The sequence below is a fragment of the Pygoscelis adeliae genome, unplaced genomic scaffold (assembly GCF_000699105.1).
Source record: "Pygoscelis adeliae isolate BGI_AS28 unplaced genomic scaffold, ASM69910v1 Scaffold98, whole genome shotgun sequence".
In the NCBI taxonomy this organism is placed as follows: Eukaryota; Metazoa; Chordata; class Aves; order Sphenisciformes; family Spheniscidae; genus Pygoscelis; species Pygoscelis adeliae.
In genome coordinates this window covers 3,827,081-3,845,348 of record NW_008825547.1, presented here as the reverse complement: position 1 = coordinate 3,845,348, position 18,268 = coordinate 3,827,081, and the positions used below count along the sequence as shown (strand labels likewise).

The window sequence follows — 18,268 nt, the reverse complement described above, 5'->3', positions numbered from 1 at the left end:
CTGAACCTGGCCTAGCTGCCTGGTAAATTTTTGATGATGATATGAAACCACTGATGTTAGCTTTGTGGGTTGATACTAAACTATTATATGTACCTTGTTCCACAACTGATTTCTCTAGTATATTCTGTACCAATTCATCCTTATCAGGCACTTCTACTGTCTTCCTATTTGTGGTTTCTATTAAATTATTGTTTTTGTGGCTTACTTTGAAAAGCATTTCTTCTTTTACATTCTCTGAAGAAAGCTTTAATAAATCATTGTCACTCATCTCACTAAACTTTGGATTACTGACACTTGATTTTTTTCTGCTTGAATGAGCTACCATGCAATACTCAGATTTATTTTCTCTGTTCTGTATTTCCTCACTGTAGGAAAACTGTTCTATTGTCTTCTCCTGAATGTCTTTCTCAGATACCAAGGTGACACTTTCAACTAGTGCTTTCTTTTGTCTAGCACGCCTTGGCCCAGGGGTTGGAGGCCTATAAAAGCGAGGCCTGATATTATCCTCAGGTACATTGCTTACGTCTAGATCTGCAGAATTGTTCTTCTTACAGCTATTACAACCAGCAGTTTTTAAATCAGACTCTGATTCTGTGTCTGACACGTCTGCATTGAATTGCTGTAATGAGTCGCTCTCTTCTTTATTGTAGCTCTTCAAAAATGGAGCATCTTCTGGTTTTATACATTCTGATACATTTACATTGGATAAGCAGTCTACTGCATGCATTGCAGAATTGCAAATGGTGGTATTTTTGTCATCAGAAAGGCCAGCATGACTTACAGTGGTTGTCCATTTAATGGTTTCTGCCTCTTTAATTTTGAATCGAACTTTCATTTCCACTGTGATACTGCCATCTTGATTAAGGTGAACAGATTTCTCAATGTCATCTTCATACTGTGCCACAGATAAGTCTTCACCAGTAACTGACTGATTTCCTCCTATACCATTATGACTGTCAGGAACATAGGAAGAATCTGAGTTGTTATCATTTGAGTTGTTATCATTGCTGGACCCTTTATCAGAAGAAACTGTGAATATCTGAGATCTTGAGCTAGAGCCCATTTCAGCTATCGCTACCAGTAATTACATTGAAGGAACACAAATTCATTCAGTAGGTGGAAAGTAGAGCAGACAAATATCATGCATAAGGATCCAGATGGTGAGACAGCAGACAGGCAGCAAAGGAAGAGAAAAGAAGAAAGGAGAAAAATTAGTACAAAAGAAGCTAATGAAGTGTGTTTATTTTACCAGAGTATTAGAAAGTAAAGATAAAAACATGGCTGATCTTGCTGTTCATTTTAAGAAGTTGTTAGAGAGAGAAATATAACCAATTTTTAATAAACAATCAAGCATTTAACTACTTTTCCACTTAATTTTATTTTGCAACAGGTTCTTTCTAATGCCAGAGCTATAGTCTTATTTGAAGCTCCAAAGCCTAAAAAAGGACTAAATGCTCTCATTTTATACTTAGTTGGGAGCTAAGGTTGCCTTGAACCTTTCAAGGGATTCACAGGGCCCCGCTTGTTTGGGCTTCAAGCTCCCAACTTTGCTGCTTCTTCATGCCTTAGCAATCATTAATATATCATTTCCTGTTAGTTCTTACAGTTAGTGCTAAAATGTGTCAGTCAAGGTGAACATATATCTCCCTGGGCTTAATCCAAAAATCTACAGCATATGAATAATTACTCTGAGTAGTGTCACATGAATAAGGGGTTCAGATCCAATCCCCTGGACTGACCTTCTCTAGAGAAGTAAACTTTGAAGAACTTGAACTTCTTATAAAATCTGAATTTAAATCATGACATTCTGAGATACATTTTATGCTACAGTACTGTAGACGATGGCGCAAAACTCAGTAAAGCCAATGAGAATACTTCCAGACTTCAATGAATTTTGAGTATGTCCCAATATGTGTTTGCATACACATTAAATATTCCCAAAGTATGTTTTGATTACTTTGTAATAACTTGGCTTTTAAAAACATTATATCTCATCTTTCTCTAGCAGTTGTCACTCAAGAGGTGAGAGATAAAAGAACATGAGATAAAAATAAAGTTTTGCTGTCTTCCAAGAAGTTCTGCATGCACAAGGGAAACCGTGCATGTACACCCACACAAAGACATCCACAACTGCTACTGATACCTAAATGTATAGGAGCCACCATTTAATAGAAAGGTTTCACTTGCAGAAAGGTACTTTAACACATGTAATATTAACTTATCTACATTGCTTGAATTTAAGCTTTTTTTTTTGCTCAAGTGAGTCACAAATGGTCTCATATCAAGACTTTCACAGTTAACATATTACTATTATAGATACGTGTCTATAATTTCAGGCAGAGTGCCTTGCAAGTTTCCCAGGCATATGCTTTACCATGAACTGAATCAGAAATAAAAGTTTGTACTAACTCCTCTAACACAGACCAGACCTTATGCTTCCCAAAGTAAAAATCTCACCTTCTCTGTCTCAGGAAATGGAATTGGAACAAAGTGCCTGAAATTTGATTTTTCAGGCTCTCACATCATCAGTGATGTCTCCTACACAGGATACTTTTGAATTTCTCAAGTTAAAGACAAAAAGAGGGCTGTTTTTTTCTCTCTCTTTCTGTAATTGCTGTTAATTAAGGATTAGAAGAGGGAGCTTATCAAATTCTCAGCTACTCACATTTTCTACCATTGCAAGGCTCAATCTTTGGCTCAAAGCAAAATTTGGGTAGGGTTTTTTGTTTCTGCAGAACTTTCATTCTCAAAATGTTCCAATTCATTCTCTCTTGACTCATTAGTTATGCTCTGCAAACAGCTCTCAAGCTGTGCAAGTCAAAGAACATGAAGGTTGAGAAAAACTAAAATGAATAGTTTGGTGGGGACATAGTAAACTGCGAGGGATGTGGAAGAAACTCCTTCAAGTAAATGGAAGCCAAGTGTCTTATGTATCAATGTGCTCCATAACACAGGCAAGATTACCATGGAAAGTCTCAGAAACAATTACAGTGTTCCCTGGGCTCTCCAGTACAGCATGCAGCTGTGTCAAGAGTACAAAGTACCTCTGGATTAAACAAGTTTCCCCCTAGACAGTCCCCCTAGCCCTAGAGGATGCTCTGATGCCGAGGATTCCCACATGACATAAAGCTCCAGTACCACAGCATTTTGTTCCCCTCAACCTCAGGCTATTCAGCTAGCCTGGCTTCTCTCCAACAGCTCCTCATGTTCTTGATCATCCACTGGGCACTTCACACTCTTACTGACCTTGTCAGTGGCACAACTCCATGAGTAATCAAAGGGAAAGTTCATATTTGTTTATCTTTTCCCAAACTTATCCAAAAAACATGTATCACAGCCGTGAGGATATAGGAGAGGGTGACACTCTGTACAGACAAAAGCAGCTTCCAAAACATGATGAATTTGTGAGTGGATGGGTGCTATAATGTTTCTCCTGTTTATGTGGAGCATGGGACATGGGAAAAAGTGAAAGTCATGACAATGACAGGTCAAACCTCCACTTGCTAAGGTAAGTTCTGAAAACTGCACAAAAGTTTTGCTCGAGAAATTCAGTCAGTTAAGAGCATGAAGTAGCCTGTGGTTTTACCACTGCCATTATTAACTGTGACACCAAAAAATTAATACCAATGGCAATTAAGTGCATTAAAATAAAATATACATATAGATCTTCAAATAAGTCTGTCTGAAAGAAAATATGCATACTAGCTGAGTACTTAGCAGAAACCTACATTTTAAAAAGAACGTTAACACTTTGAGGAGTCAGAGCAGATATAAACAATTTCAACTGACCTTTTTGAATAACCTTGATCCTAGTAAGATTGTCATGGTTTACATCTTATGCTGAGAGAGACAAACCAATTAATAAAACACAAATTAAAGCAAAGAACTTACTATTTTCACTTTCTGACTTGGCATTTGCTTTTGGGTACACGCGATTTGCAAATCCAAGCAATTTAGCAGGTTGTGAATACCCAACAGACTGATAATTCTTTGGTTTAAAAGGCTCTCTCCCCGCTGCGACTACAGCTCCAGAGCACAATATCAGGGCCTGAAGATTAGGAACCTGGAAAAAAAAAAGTAACATTAAATTCTCTGCCTTAGTAACCACAAACAATAATGTAAGAGATATATCCCTTTCACGCTTTAGTATCTTCACTTCTTAGTCTCTACATTAGTTTACAGCTGGCTATTAAATATGTATCACAGCACGGAATTTTTCAATTCCTATAAGGCCATTCCTATCTCTGTGAGGGTATGTCTTGTTACATAAATATATTAGAAAAAGACTTCAAGAACCAACTTGGATCCAGATCAAAATTTTCTTATAATTTAAGTGTTTGCATATGTAATTTTGTTTCATCGTTGCACGGTGACTGTTCATAGCCATGAAATAAGAATATGCATTTGGAGGTAGGTATACATATGAACACATATTTGGAGGAAGAAAAGGGAAATTCAGAATGCATCACAAGTGCTTGACCTGTACTGCCACAGAGGAATACGACAGAATCACAGAACAATATACGTTGGAAAAGACCTCTGGAGGTCATGTAGTCTAATCCTCTGCTCAAAGCAGGTCTGACTGGGTCAATGTGCTCAGAGCCTTGTCTAACAGTTTTGAATTTATGTTCCAAAATATATTGCAAGATAAGGCTTACAAACTGCACTTCACTGACTTATAGGTGATATGGACAGTTTCCCAACGTAATACAGAATTTTGCCAAATGGAGGGTAAACACAAGATTTCCCTTGAACTCGTGGAGTTCTGCATGGAATTCCCTTTCTAGATACCTGTTAGGTGTAATCACAAGTGCTTTTCTGTGGTTAAACAAGATAAAACCTGTGGTTTATCTGTGGTAAACATACAGATAAAACACTAAGTGAGATGAAATTATATAAAACAGCATGTGAGATGAAAATCAGGACTATTAGTGCTGCATCATCTGGGCTTAGAGGTACAAAACCTGATCCATGGTTTGAAAACTATCATAGACAATCAGGTGTCATAGTTCCGAGTCATCAATGGCAAACCACTCTGCATTTATGTAATGATAAAATATGTGTGGCTATTAGATGCTACTTATCGTATTTTTAAAACATTAAAAATCACAGATAAACAGCATTAAGACTAAAGGAAGTTTCTGTGTAAATGGGTAAAAATACAGAATTGAGAGCATGCCTGAAAGAGGCCTGAGTAAGAAAAAGTGTTTTTTCATGATGACTTAAAGTAAAATGTCCTCACTTGTTTCTATCTGATTGCAAGATTCCAATATATTTCCTCCAAGCTAGTAGCCTTTCTGAAGGGGAAAAGGCATAGAAAGGAAACAGCTGAAATTCAGCACATCAGGTCTTACACCAGGCCAGTGTCCCAAGCTTATAATTGATAAAATCACCTTTTTAATGAAAAATAATCTAGAAGCAATCATAGAAGAATTGTCAGCACTCATCTTTATTCTCACCTTTCTGCCATCAGTGGTATATAGTTTCACGACTGGATATTGCATTATCTCGCTCATATAATCCAGAAAGGCCTCAAAGGTTTGTGTATTTTTCTTTCCCAGAACTATGGTGTGTCTGAGTTTTACATCCCCATTCTTGAAAACAAGCATCTTCTTGGGAGTTGTTATTTTGCTTTCTCGATGACCAAATCCATCTTCATTCTCCCTTGCTAACTGCACAGCTCGATGACGAGCGCTAACAGGTCTACTGATCTGCCAGGGCAGTGGCTTTTTGCTAGCCTGTTCCAGGTTGATGGGCTTCATTTTCCTCTGATGGGAGCAAATATAAGATTTTCCATCTTCAAGATCCTCCAAATTGGTGATGCTGTGTCTCCCTTTTGGTGTACTAATATTCCTTACTCCAAAAGGTAATGGGACCCGTTTGGATAAACTATCCAGTAAGGCATCAAATGTTTTGTAAGACCGGTTATTAATGACCATTTTGATCCCATTAAACTGGGGATCTCCACTTTTATAGAAACAGATCCGTTTTGCTACAACAGGTTCAGTAACATTGAAAAGGCGCATGGAAGAACTGTGTTCACTCTCGGAGGAGTTTGGCTGATTCACCGAGTAACTAGTTGAAGGTGATTCACTCATTTTGACAGCAATCTGGAAGAAAGAGAAGATGGTTGTAAAACTTTTCTTATGACTAGTAATAATATGGTCTTCTTTTTGAAAGGTGCGGAAAGAGAATTTATAAGAAACCAACAGCAGCAAGTTGTGCCAAAAATCATTGGATTTAAATGGATCCAAGCTGTTACCTCTAAATTCCACAAAGACTCCAGTACTGTCGGATTAAGTTAGCATAGCTGCTCTTGCAAATATTCCCAAAACTCTCCAATGTGATTTCAAATCTCTTATCATTGTGGTACAAGAGACCTTTCCTTAGAAGAAGGTACTTTGTCAGTCCAGAATGATAATTAGATGTTTTCTTTCTTGAGGATGAAGCTAGTGACAACATTTCATATTTAAGATATTAGCAAAATCCTTACTAGGAGCGAGCAATTTGTGCCTAGGCATGAGCCGTGCTCAGTCCAAAATAACAAAACTGAAAGACAATACGATTCATTCTGATCTCATATACTAGTTTTGTACCAGGGCAAATCCACTGGAGTCAGAGAAAAGTCTCCTGATTTACTACACTGTAAACTATACCAGAATAAGGCCCAAAACATGTTTTACAGTTGTTGCATCATAAATTGACAGATCATTTGCTTTTCTGTTATAAGTTTTATATTTCATGATACATAAACCACTACAATATTTGCATTTATATCGAGGGAAAAACTACTGATCAAATAAGACTTCTTTTAGTAAGAGAAAAATCTTTAAATCCTTTATAAAGACACAAACATTTCAGGTATTCTTCAGTAGAAGTAGCCTTTAAATTGAAACATTTAAATACTGGTCTTTTAAACAACAGATTATTTCTGACAACTGTATCGATAGACTTCATGCTTGAAAATAGAGCACTCTCACTACAATCTTTCTATTTGAATCCAATCTACATACAGATACTGTAATGACAACCCTTTAAATAAATAAAATTGCTTTATCTTAATGATTGGCTTGCTTTGACTGGAACACAGGGTAGAAATGGCTAGTCAACTAATCAGCCTCAAGGAAGCAGTTTTAGCAGAGTTTTACTGAAAAGCTGTATAGCAGTCTCAGGGAATATGTTTGTCATCAAAATAATATAAATTAAGTTCTTTGACAATGTCACCTTGATGTAGCTGCCATATTGACTAATGGAACAATCTCTTCTGGCTACTATATATTTTTCTTAATGAAGCTATGGAAAACAATATTTTGACTATTTTACTACTACATACATCAGTTCTGAAACTGATAAGAAAATGTTGCTATTTTTCAAGACAGTCAAGGTTCAAATAAAGTCAGATTTGACAAGATTTTATCTTACTGTGTTCTTACAGCTTTTCCAGTAATGCACTGTTTTCAGCTTGGCTGTTTTGCCTTCACTAAGAATTAATAACTTTTTTAATGTTTGTTATTTTGAACAATGATCAGAGCACAGGAAGAAATGTCTCCTTTTAATACATTATTTATGCTGTAAATTGTACTTATTCTAAGTGCTAAAACTGAAAAATAACTAAACAGGTCTGCACTAGAATGATGTACACAAAGATTGATTTAGGTAATCACAATTCCATTTAAAATAAAAAAAAATTTTAAAACTTAAAAAAAAAAAAACCAAACCTGTATTTAATTAAGGAATATGCAGGAATACATATTCAAGCTTGGCTGCAGCAACTTACACAACCCAGTCCATGATGGTTAGTGAAATGGCTTCCTTTCTGTGGTAGGGAGGAGCTCCACTTCAACTGAAATCACTGAGAGCTATAGTTGCTCACCTTTTTTGACACATCTATTCATTAGCTGCCTAAATTTTCATTACAATTCTAAACTGAGAGGTTGACACGTGAGTTAATATTAGGAACACAATTTGAACCAGCCATTTATGCGTCATGCATCATTCTGTTTATACTGATATTCTCAGAGGAAATCCATAAAGGCATTTTTATTGCTAGCTGCAACACAAACTTTCCCACTCTCTTTGCAGAGCAAATGTTCTACTCCAATGAAAGCAGCAATGACAGTAGTAAAGTTCTTGAGTGAACTGAATGTCATGTTACCCCATTTAACTGGCCAAGAAGACTTGAGCTCACTAACAGTCCAGTCCAGGATCTCTGGGGAAGGGGAGAAAACTGTTAAGTCATCACCACTAATGGCCAGAGACAGAAACGAACAGACATAGCTCCTCAGCTACTCTGTACTACGACTTCTCACCCTTTATGAAAATGGAGTGGAATTTCATCTAACTGTATGGTTATTCATTCTTACAAGAGATGAAACAGGTGGATTTTCTCATGAGACTACCGATAATAATCGCTTTTGAATTAGTCTCTCAGAAGTTGTTCTGGATATTTGTACTTGTGCAAAATATTCAGTTATGTAAGCATCAACATTTGGAAGAGAAATACAATACAGTTTACATAAAGATAATTATAAGACTGAGTCTTGACACTGTGGAAGTAATGAAATCTAAAACAAACAAGGAGAGAACATACATATAAAGAAAAAAGACAACTTTCATTATAAACATGAAATAATTTGAATTCACAAAAGTAACTAAGAAAAAGAAGTTTTCCTTAGCAAAACATAAAATGAATGATAAACCAGATAGTTTTGGCAGAGAACTGATAGTTGCATAGCACACCATGTATGAAAGAACTGATGGTTGGATAGCACACCATGAATACTTTCTAGTATTCATTTTAATAGTGAAAATTGCTTATGCATCTTTCAGATACCTTATAATTGCATCTGACAAATAGCAAACATTTCAACAAATGAATACTCAACATACTGTAGAAGTTACTATTCCATACTACAGGCGATCATACTGTAATAACTTCATTTCATCTTAAACACAGTATTGATTTTCATACTTAAATTATTTTATTCTAAAATTAAGAAATAGCTGATATGACATGATACAGAATGTCTGTTAACATATTTTGGCAATTGCAAAGTCAAGAATTTTATTCTGCAAGAAAATAAAACAGAATTCGGAATTTAATCCCTTTGCCTGCATTCTTATAAACAAAACCACTCATTCAAAGTTTATGCATAAAGCTGCTAAATTTTATAAAGACACTAAGTGGAACACTTTGTTCTAAATATATAATATGTCTAATGCCATATAGCTGGTAAGTATTGCATATAATTTCATCGTACTCACCCACAGTCACGTCCTATGTAAATAAAAGAGTAGTTAGCTTGTTTTCAGAGATTTATAAATTGTACATGTGATTGTCTATGCCATATGAAATAAACACCCTTAGTCTTATTCCAAGTGCGCTCAGCTAGAAAAAACTGCATAATCCATTTGCTTAATCTCATCTGATGTTAATCACCAGACCAGGTTCACCTCAGATAGCCATTGTTCAGAGCAGTGTCTAACATCTCATTCAGCAAGTCCTCTGATACTATTTTTAAACTCTATTTACCTTTTACATATTTCATTTATATAATTTTCTGTTTGCTTAGATTGGTCAAGAGACTCACAGAACCACATAAAATAAAAATGTGGGTGGGGAACGTAGGTCACCTAATCTATCTTCTTATCAGTGTAGGGTTATCCTCCAAACGAAATTCTTTAGTGATACAAATTTTAAACATATTAAAATGGAGCTTCCACCGCTCACCTTCTGAGACTATTTATTAACTATCTCCTGGCATTGATTCTTGCTTTTGTTCAAACATTTGGTCAAGATGATCCTCTTTGTGCTAAAGATTCTCCTGTATTTTCTCTATTCGGATATCACAATGAAAATAGTTCCACAGCTTCTTTCAAAATACTCAATAAAACATGACAGTCTGAAAAAATTTTGTCATCCATGAGGCATTCTTCATTTCAACATGTTGGAAAAAGGGTAATGCAACAACTATAAAAGGGTGTGAATATAGTTTATGAAGAGACAGGAGGATTACGTCTAACTGTAACTTCATTACACCACAGAATATGTTTTTTTTTCTTTTTCCATTGGAAATACTATGTCTCCGGATGGTAACTGTTCCATCTAATTGCTACCAGATGTATAATCTGATTTGGAGCATCTTTGCTTAATCAGGATTACAGCAAGCTCTCAAAACTAGCTGTGTAGAACAGTAACAAAAACACTGCTCAGTAGACACTACCACTGCATGCCATAATGAGTTTTTAACTTTTTTTCTTAGTAGAAAATTCAATGTTTATAGACGTTTTAAAATACCACTTCAGTTCCACTTTCATAAGATGCATAGGCACAAACATTAAATTATAATCTTGCACAGATATTTTGCTATAAACATTGCTTTCTTAAATATTATATTAATATAATTATTTAGGTCCTTAATCTATCTTAGCTAATGTACTGCTTATATTCCAGTCGGTATTCTGCTCTTTACACTTGTTCAGAAGATGAACAAGTGCAAATTCTATGTGTTATTCTGATGTCTTATAACTTAAACACTTATACAGGAATTTTATAGCGTTGGGGTTTTTTTAAGTGCAGGACTTAAAATATCATTGCTACCCTCATTAGCTTTCCAGTGCATGCAAAGCCACTTTCAATAACCAAGTAATCCATCAGTAGCTTCTGTGTACCACTAGAATTGGAGACCTAAGAGACAATACTTCTGGGACCTGGTGAAGATGATAAACAAGTGTCACCATTTGATGGTGTCAATGACCCTTAATTCTCTAAGACCTCAAAAGGCTTACAAAGCTTCTGTCCAGACATATGTAACTTAAAAGCTCCACTGCATTCCTTCTTGTACAACAAACACTCCATATATTCTGAAAAGATAGAAGAAATCGTCAACTTTATAGTAAAAATAGCATCAGTAAGAATTATGTTTAATTCAGACTTAAAGCTAACAAGCCACAAAAAATTATCACAGTCCTATAGCAATCAATATCAACACAAAAACACTTTTCAACCATTTGTGTGGGCAGCTTGACTGACATCCATGGAACTACTAAAATGATGTGATAAGAATGTAGCCTTAATATTTGGAGAACAGTTGTTCTTTTTATTTGAACCATTCACAAAGAAAAATTGGGGAATATAAAATTAGTCCAGGAAATTTAAGAAGACAAAACCAGGCCACATGAGAAAACATATCAGTGATTAAAATTGTAATTGCAAACAGGATTACAATTTTCTGGGTTGCTGTCATTCTCACTTTTAAATTACATTCCTGTTTATCTCCAGAGCAACTCCAGCTCTCAGTTCTGATACTAAACATTACATTTAACCTGTACTCAACATCCCTCTTGGTCCTATTATTTTGTAAGGGCTATTGACTAGTTGATAACTGAAGTTATGACCATATCACTATGAGGTAGTCACTAACTTCAGTCCATTTCTCTCACTGAAAAGAAGAGAAAAGAGAAAAGCTCACGTTTGGCTCTTTGTGAACGCAGTGACAGGTAAGTACAAAGGATCTACTCTAATGACCACAGGCATCAGTGGCAGTTTTCCTTTCAATTCCAAAGGGTTTCCTCTAGGAAGACAACGGCATAGAGATGGCCAGTGGAAGGTCCAGTGCCTGCAGTTAGCCTGCCACACCATTCTGTACAGCAAAAGGCCTAGGTCAAGCACCCTAAGCAAATACTTGGCCTGCAGTCTCTGGGCAGTACCAAAGCTCAAGTGGAAATTTTCCAAGTGAAGAGAAAGTTTCTAACTGACTCCAAAATTCTCTGTATCCGCCCAGAAAAGTACAGCATCAAAATAATTGTAAAAAATATTTTTATCATTACTCTTTCTGATTCTGATTAATTACTCCTCCGCGCTTTAGTAACTGAACTGATTAAATGCTACAGGTACCTAAATATAACCCAACACTTTCCACCTCATTCTATGAGTCTTCAGTGTTTCTCAAGATCAGGATCATATCAGGAAACTGATGCCCAAGAAAGAAAAAATATGTTAGCAATTACATTATCACGTTTGCTGATATATTCTTTTTTCCTTAGCAGATAACCAGCATCCCCGATTGAGAAACATAAGCAGCCTTTTCTGCAGCATGAAGACTCCGAGCCTATCCTGAGTAAGAGCAGGGTCAGAACCGTGTGCGATGTGGCCCTCCCTGCCTGGCAATCCTCTGGCCCTTGAACGACACCCTTTGTTTAAGTCGGAGCCATATGGAACAGCAGTTAGCACTTGAGTATTTTTATCATTCAAGCGTGAGTCACTTCTTTAAAATGGGCAGTTGCTGCACCAGTTAAACTATTACTGTTGACCTCATGCCCCAAGAAAATGCTGATAATGTGCCATATATTTCCAAGTCCCTTCAATCTCTTATACCTCTGCTTTTTTTTTAATTGGACTGCTCAGTAAGGTATGGAACTAGGAAACTGCTATCAAGCTAAAAAAGAAATTATCACATTAGAAGCAGGGGCCTGGGTCAAGTTCCCTTCAGTGTGCCCAGCCTGTTTACATCCTTTCCAGTAAAGCCTTCCAAAAAATGTGCCGCTATTAATATGTTACTACTGATAAGATTTTTAGCCATTGCATTACAACAGCATTTTAGTGTTTGATATACATGAACTTCTTATCAAGTTAATCCCCACAGACTTTTATTCATTAAATTCTCCAACATAGATTTGATAACCAACAGCTGGGGATGCAGAATGAGAAAAAAGAAAAAGTATGCCTCAGGGGAGGAAAACAAAACAAAACCAGAGCCCTGCTTTTAAGAGAGCTCTGCCTGGATGGTTAGATGGACTGCAAAACTCCTGTTTGAGCTGTTCTGGCTTTTGACCACCACTAAATTTAACTCAAACCTGAACGCCTGTTTGTGTTCAGAAGGTACCTTCCTATGGGAAATTTCTGGCCTGGCAGAAGTACAAATTGACCCATCATCTTTAAGTGGGTTAGAATTTCATTCTGGAGTGTATGGCTTGTCTCAGAGTTAAATGCATAATCATTCTCAGCTTAGTTTCCCTTATTTTCTTGCCTCAGGTGTATTTAGCCATCTACACTAACCCTCTGTTCTGCAAGATATACTAGCTGAAGGGAAGAGTCAGCCATATTTTCATTTTTTCTGAGCATGGGCATCTGAAAAAAGAGCCATCCTAGACTACATTTTGCTTTGTTTGTACTACATCTACATAATTCACTGCAGTGATGTGTGAATGCTTACAGAGTATCTCAAATTCTTTAAACTGGAAAAAGAGTGACTAGAAATTTTTCCCTATCCCTAGTTTTCTTCTCCTACAGCATTTCAAAATTTCTTTTCTCCCTTGAATATTTGCCTTTATGACCCTCCCAGCCCTTTCACCAAATTAATAATGCATCCACCTGTTCTGACCTTAACACACAATGATTTGTAAAAAACAGTTATGTTACAACTAAATGCAGATCTAATTGGTGCTGTCAGCTTATTAAAGATTGACTTCTTCCTGTATTGGTTAGAAAACTCTATGTGGACCTTAATGTTTTACTGAAAATTTCACTCATTAAGACAGCTAGGATTGTCACACGTTCTTTTTTTATACTCTCTTAACTTCCTTGTACTTCTTACCGATCTGTTAATTTATAACTACAATTCTTTGCATCTCCCAAAAAGCATAGTCAAAGAAAAGGATTAAGCAGGCAGCACATGAGTTCCCCAGCCAAGCTGTTAGCAGCGTACCTTGAAATTTAACCCCACGTGCCTCAGTTTGTCTACCTGAAATTCTGTGCAATGACTTTGTCAACTTTCCTATTTCATAGAGACATTGTGAAGCATAAGCTAAAGAAACCTCATGAAGCTCCAGCAGCATAACTGACTCTGAGGGACAGATCTTTTGGTTTCTCCTGGAGGACATCATAAAATCCTTTGCTGGGGTCTGGTGTTATTTCCTTGATGGAGTTCAGAGGCTGTTTTTAGAGAGAGACTGTTCATAAATTGAGGCCAAGAAGGGAAAAAGGCAAGGCTTCGACATATTATACAGCTTTGCCTCCTACTAACACTTTAAAGTCTTTGATCAAAATTTACATCTTCAAACACTTGCTCTGATCTGCTGCCTACTCTTGTAGCTGCCCAGGCTCCTGAGGCTCCTAAATTGCTAACAGTACAGCTTTGCTGCTGGGCACGTGTACAACCATTCCAGCTCTAACACTAAGCTGCTTAATGTCTTAGCTTTGGTGCAATGCACAGCTCGTCACTGCTTTGCCCATCTTCCCTGAAGAAACCTGATCGTCCCCTCTTACAGCCCAGGCAGTAAGCTGTTGCTGTCCTCCATTCCTCTGGTTAGTAGTTAAAGAACTCTCTTACCACTCCAGAGGTCCAGTTCACTGCCTGGTTTAGAGCAAGAATTTAAGTCCATACATCTCAGCTTTCAAGACAGTGAACTAGCTCAATGCTCCTCCTCCTGTCTAGGTTTTGTGTAAGAAAAGACTGATCTGCATACATCTAATTCCATAACAGACTTCATAGCTACAAATGCCCAGTGGCGAGACACACCTAACTTTAAGCCTGGCTTTAGATACCCATTTCTTTGACAGACAGGGAAATAGCATCAAATATGGACCCTGATCTAAACGCCCTGCATCTGCCCAGGATTCAGGAGCCAAGATATCTAACTCAAACCTGAGGAAGCCCAGAGGAAACAAGCCAATCACCTCCAGTGTTGCATCACTGTGCCTGAATCCCTGGTATGAGTCTAACTTACTCAGTTGTGTTAACTGTAGGTGCAAGCAAGAAGATCTGAGAAAACACAGGTACTACTAAATTATATTTGACTGTCGTACTTGCAGTACTAGATGTAAAAAATGGAGCTGAATGCATGTTCCTAAAATCAACCCAGGATTCCCACACTGAGTTTTAAACCTGAAGACGGTCACCACTTCTATTACTGTAGCCCTCCAGGTTACTTGGTTTTCCCCCTTCTGCATTTATTCTCTGTCCTGGTTTCGGCAGGGATAGAGTTGATTTCCTTCCTAGTAGCTGGTACAGTGCTGTGTTTTGGATTTAGGATGGGAACAAAATTGATAAGGCACCGATGTTTTAGTTGTTGCTAAGTAGTGCTTACACTAGTAAAGGGCTGACCCAAACTGGCCAAAGGGATATTCCATACCATATGACGTCATGCTCAGTATATAAAGCTGGGGGAAGAAGAAGGAAGGGGGGGGACGTTTGGAGTGATGGTGTTTGTCTTCCCAAGTAACCATTAGGCATGATGGAGCCCTGCTTTCCTGGAGATGGCTGAACACCTGCCTGCCCATGGGAAGCAGTGAATGAATTCCTTGTTTTGCTTTGCTTGTGTGCGCGGCTTTTGCTTTACCTGTTAAACTGTTTTTATCTCAACCCACGAGTTTTCTCACTTTTACCCTTCCGATTCTCTCCCCCATCCCACCATGGGGGAGTGAGCGAGCGGCTGCGTGGTGCTCAGTTGCCAACTGAGGTTAAACCACGACATTCTCCCTTACACTTATATACAAATTTTATAAGTAGATATTTCTGCATATGCATGTTTATATCTAACAAAGTACATATAGATACGTATAGACACACACACACACAAACTCTACTCAGATATCTTCAGTTACTTTTCTATCCTTTGGATTAAATTGTCATTTTCCAGTGTCTTGATTGTATATTCCCAGACCTGTTGTTTCCCTTTTACTTTATTTTGATTTGGAAGTACATTCCTCTAAAGTCCCTCACATGCAGAGCCAGTATTTTACCAAAGGACTGACTTTATACATATATTGACTTTTGAGCCAATTAGATACATTTTTTTTTTCTATGAAGACATCCAGCCTGTATTTCTGCATTGTATTTTTGGCATAGTGCCAGTTTCTAATCTCAAATAGTACTAAAAAGTGACACCAGATTTTTGGATATATGCTCAATAAAAAATGGAAAGGCAATGTCCACCTCCTTCAAAAATAATCAAACCGTATTAGGTGTTATCACTGCCAAATTTCCATCTATCAATCTTTTCCTCTATCTAAAGGAAGCCTCAGATGTTGTCAACATAAATTTTTCTACACACAGTAATATTGATTTTAAATTATACATAAACAAAATGGTACTACTTCATTTTAATTAAACTTTCAATTGTAAGATGATGTATTTATTTTTATTTAATAAAAATATTTTGGTAGTGATGTTATTCATTTTTAATCAAGTTATAATTAAATTACCAAAAGCAATGAAAATACCTGTAAGTAGGAAGCCTGTGAATTAAATACATGACCACAGACAGAATGGTACAATGCATCGCTGCTGTCTTCAAGCAGTTCTATCAGTAAAAAAAATAAGAAGAGTACTTTAAAGTTTCATTATGCAAGGCACTGAAATTAGACTAGATAAAGGATTAAAATGTTAATTTTTTTTAAAAAGGAAAGCATACATTGGCAAAGCTATAGAATAAGTTACCCTCTAATATTTTTTTCTATCTCTTAAGTTCCTTTAGTCAAATCATTTACTTTGTGCTTGACACAGATACAATCCAGTACATATAATTTGTAATGGAAAGGATCCATTCATATCCCCACTTGATCAGACTGATCCCCAGAGTGATCCTTGTGGTCATTCTCCAGTGAAATAACATCATGAAACCAAGATAGAGCAGACGAGTTAACTTAGAAGACAACATATCACCTACCATTAAAAACTAAGGAGAGGTCAGTGATGGAAAGGCCTGGCTGTCAATACAGTTTTACAACATTTCTGCTTCTGCTGCTCCATTACAGCAGAAAGTCAATGCGTTTTCAAGCTTCCTCCCTCTCATTACTATTATGCTTCACTTGAGACAAACAAAAACCTCCTTTTCTGTCCCATCAACTGTTCATTTTTGACATTTTTCCCTTTATAAATTTTGTCAGGGAGTCAAAATCTCAGAAAATTCGGAAATTGAAAATAAAAAAAATGTACAATTAATTTTGAACCAACTGAAAAGTTATTGTTTTCCATAATATTGAAGTGTTTAAATTTGTACTTTTACTTATTTTAGATTTTGAAAATATACACTATCTTTCTGCTTTTGCACGTTCTATTGATCTCACTTCAGCTCTGCAGCCAGCCACCCATGCTCCTCTTTACTCTTGCCTAATACAGCATGAGCAGACCCAGGAATTTTATCCAAATGTATTTCTGCTCTTTCTGCTTTACTTCCCGGATGAGGAGGACTGCCACGCTGCATCAGCAACGCCCGTACCAAGCGTCTAGTTCATACTTGCTCTAAAGTGCCTGGGGAATGTGACTGCATCTGGAAAGGAGGTGTGCTCAGATGCTCCACTCCCCTTCAGGATACAGCTCGCATTATATTGTGCTATTCTGTGAAATGTATTCATGCTTTTATCTTCACTATACTGAATACTGAACAATATCTATTTTCAACTTATTTTCTAATTTTAAAATTACAATATTTAATGAGTTAAATTTTTATGTTATTGCCCCTGACAATTTCAAACACTAATTAAGAAAAAATGCTCAGATTTTTAGACCGTAATGAAGGAAAGTAGTGTTCTTATACAGATCTAACATTGTCTAAAGGGATGCTAAATAAGAGATGTATTCAGATTAACACCTCGGAACCTTGTGACAATGATGACACACAGGTTTGCATTATACTGACAAAGAAGGTATGCTTTATAATCAGTACTGGCCATGCTTCCATAAGACTCTAAAGCCACATTTATGTAGTTGCACTTTTCTTCTGAAGAGCAGCAGTCGGCTCCCTCCTTCTGCAGGCAGAGACGCAGAAGACAACAACACAGGACCTTAGAGAATGAAAAAATAACGCAGAAATACAAAACCGGCTCCGGAGCAACCTCTACTTGGAATCATAATCCTTGTGGCTTTCACTTTGAATGTGTTAAGAAAAAAGCAACTTGCAAAAAGTTATTTGACTGTTACTGAAATAAACCAGTATTTGCAAAATCACCTCTGATAAGGTCACCAGCCAAGGTCAATCCACAGCAATCTCTCAGGAGCTGTGACAGAACAATAGACCCACCGCACGGAGCAAGCAGGCAGGCACGCGGGCTCTGCTGCTCTATCTCCGCAGATAAGCAATCCTTGGGACTTCAAATAAATCACGGGGAACAGCTATTTTTTTGGATAGATCTCCTCTCATGTTTTTCTTAGCAGACCGCCACAGGGAAATACTCAGATGCTGAAGGATGTCTGTTTACTTAGAAGAGACTGATCTAAAAAGAAGTGACATACTATAATCTGGTCATGCAAACTGTCTCTAAGCAATT

At 37.0% G+C, this 18,268-nt stretch overlaps 1 protein-coding gene across 1 annotated transcript in view; it reads right to left on the bottom strand.

The window, feature by feature from the left end:
- The window catches only part of RP1 (retinitis pigmentosa 1 (autosomal dominant)), a 185,216-nt gene extending 179,118 nt beyond the window's left edge, over positions 1–6,098 (bottom strand). Inside the window, exons 1-4 of the mRNA XM_009332103.1 lie at positions 5,690–6,098; positions 5,460–5,653; positions 3,892–4,063; positions 94–1,074 (exon numbers count right to left, since the gene is read on the bottom strand). Coding sequence (XP_009330378.1) covers positions 94–1,074; positions 3,892–4,063; positions 5,460–5,653; positions 5,690–6,098 — 1,756 coding nt within the window. The remainder of the gene's footprint in view (positions 1–93; positions 1,075–3,891; positions 4,064–5,459; positions 5,654–5,689) is intronic.
- Between the last annotated feature and the right edge of the window lie 12,170 nt (positions 6,099–18,268).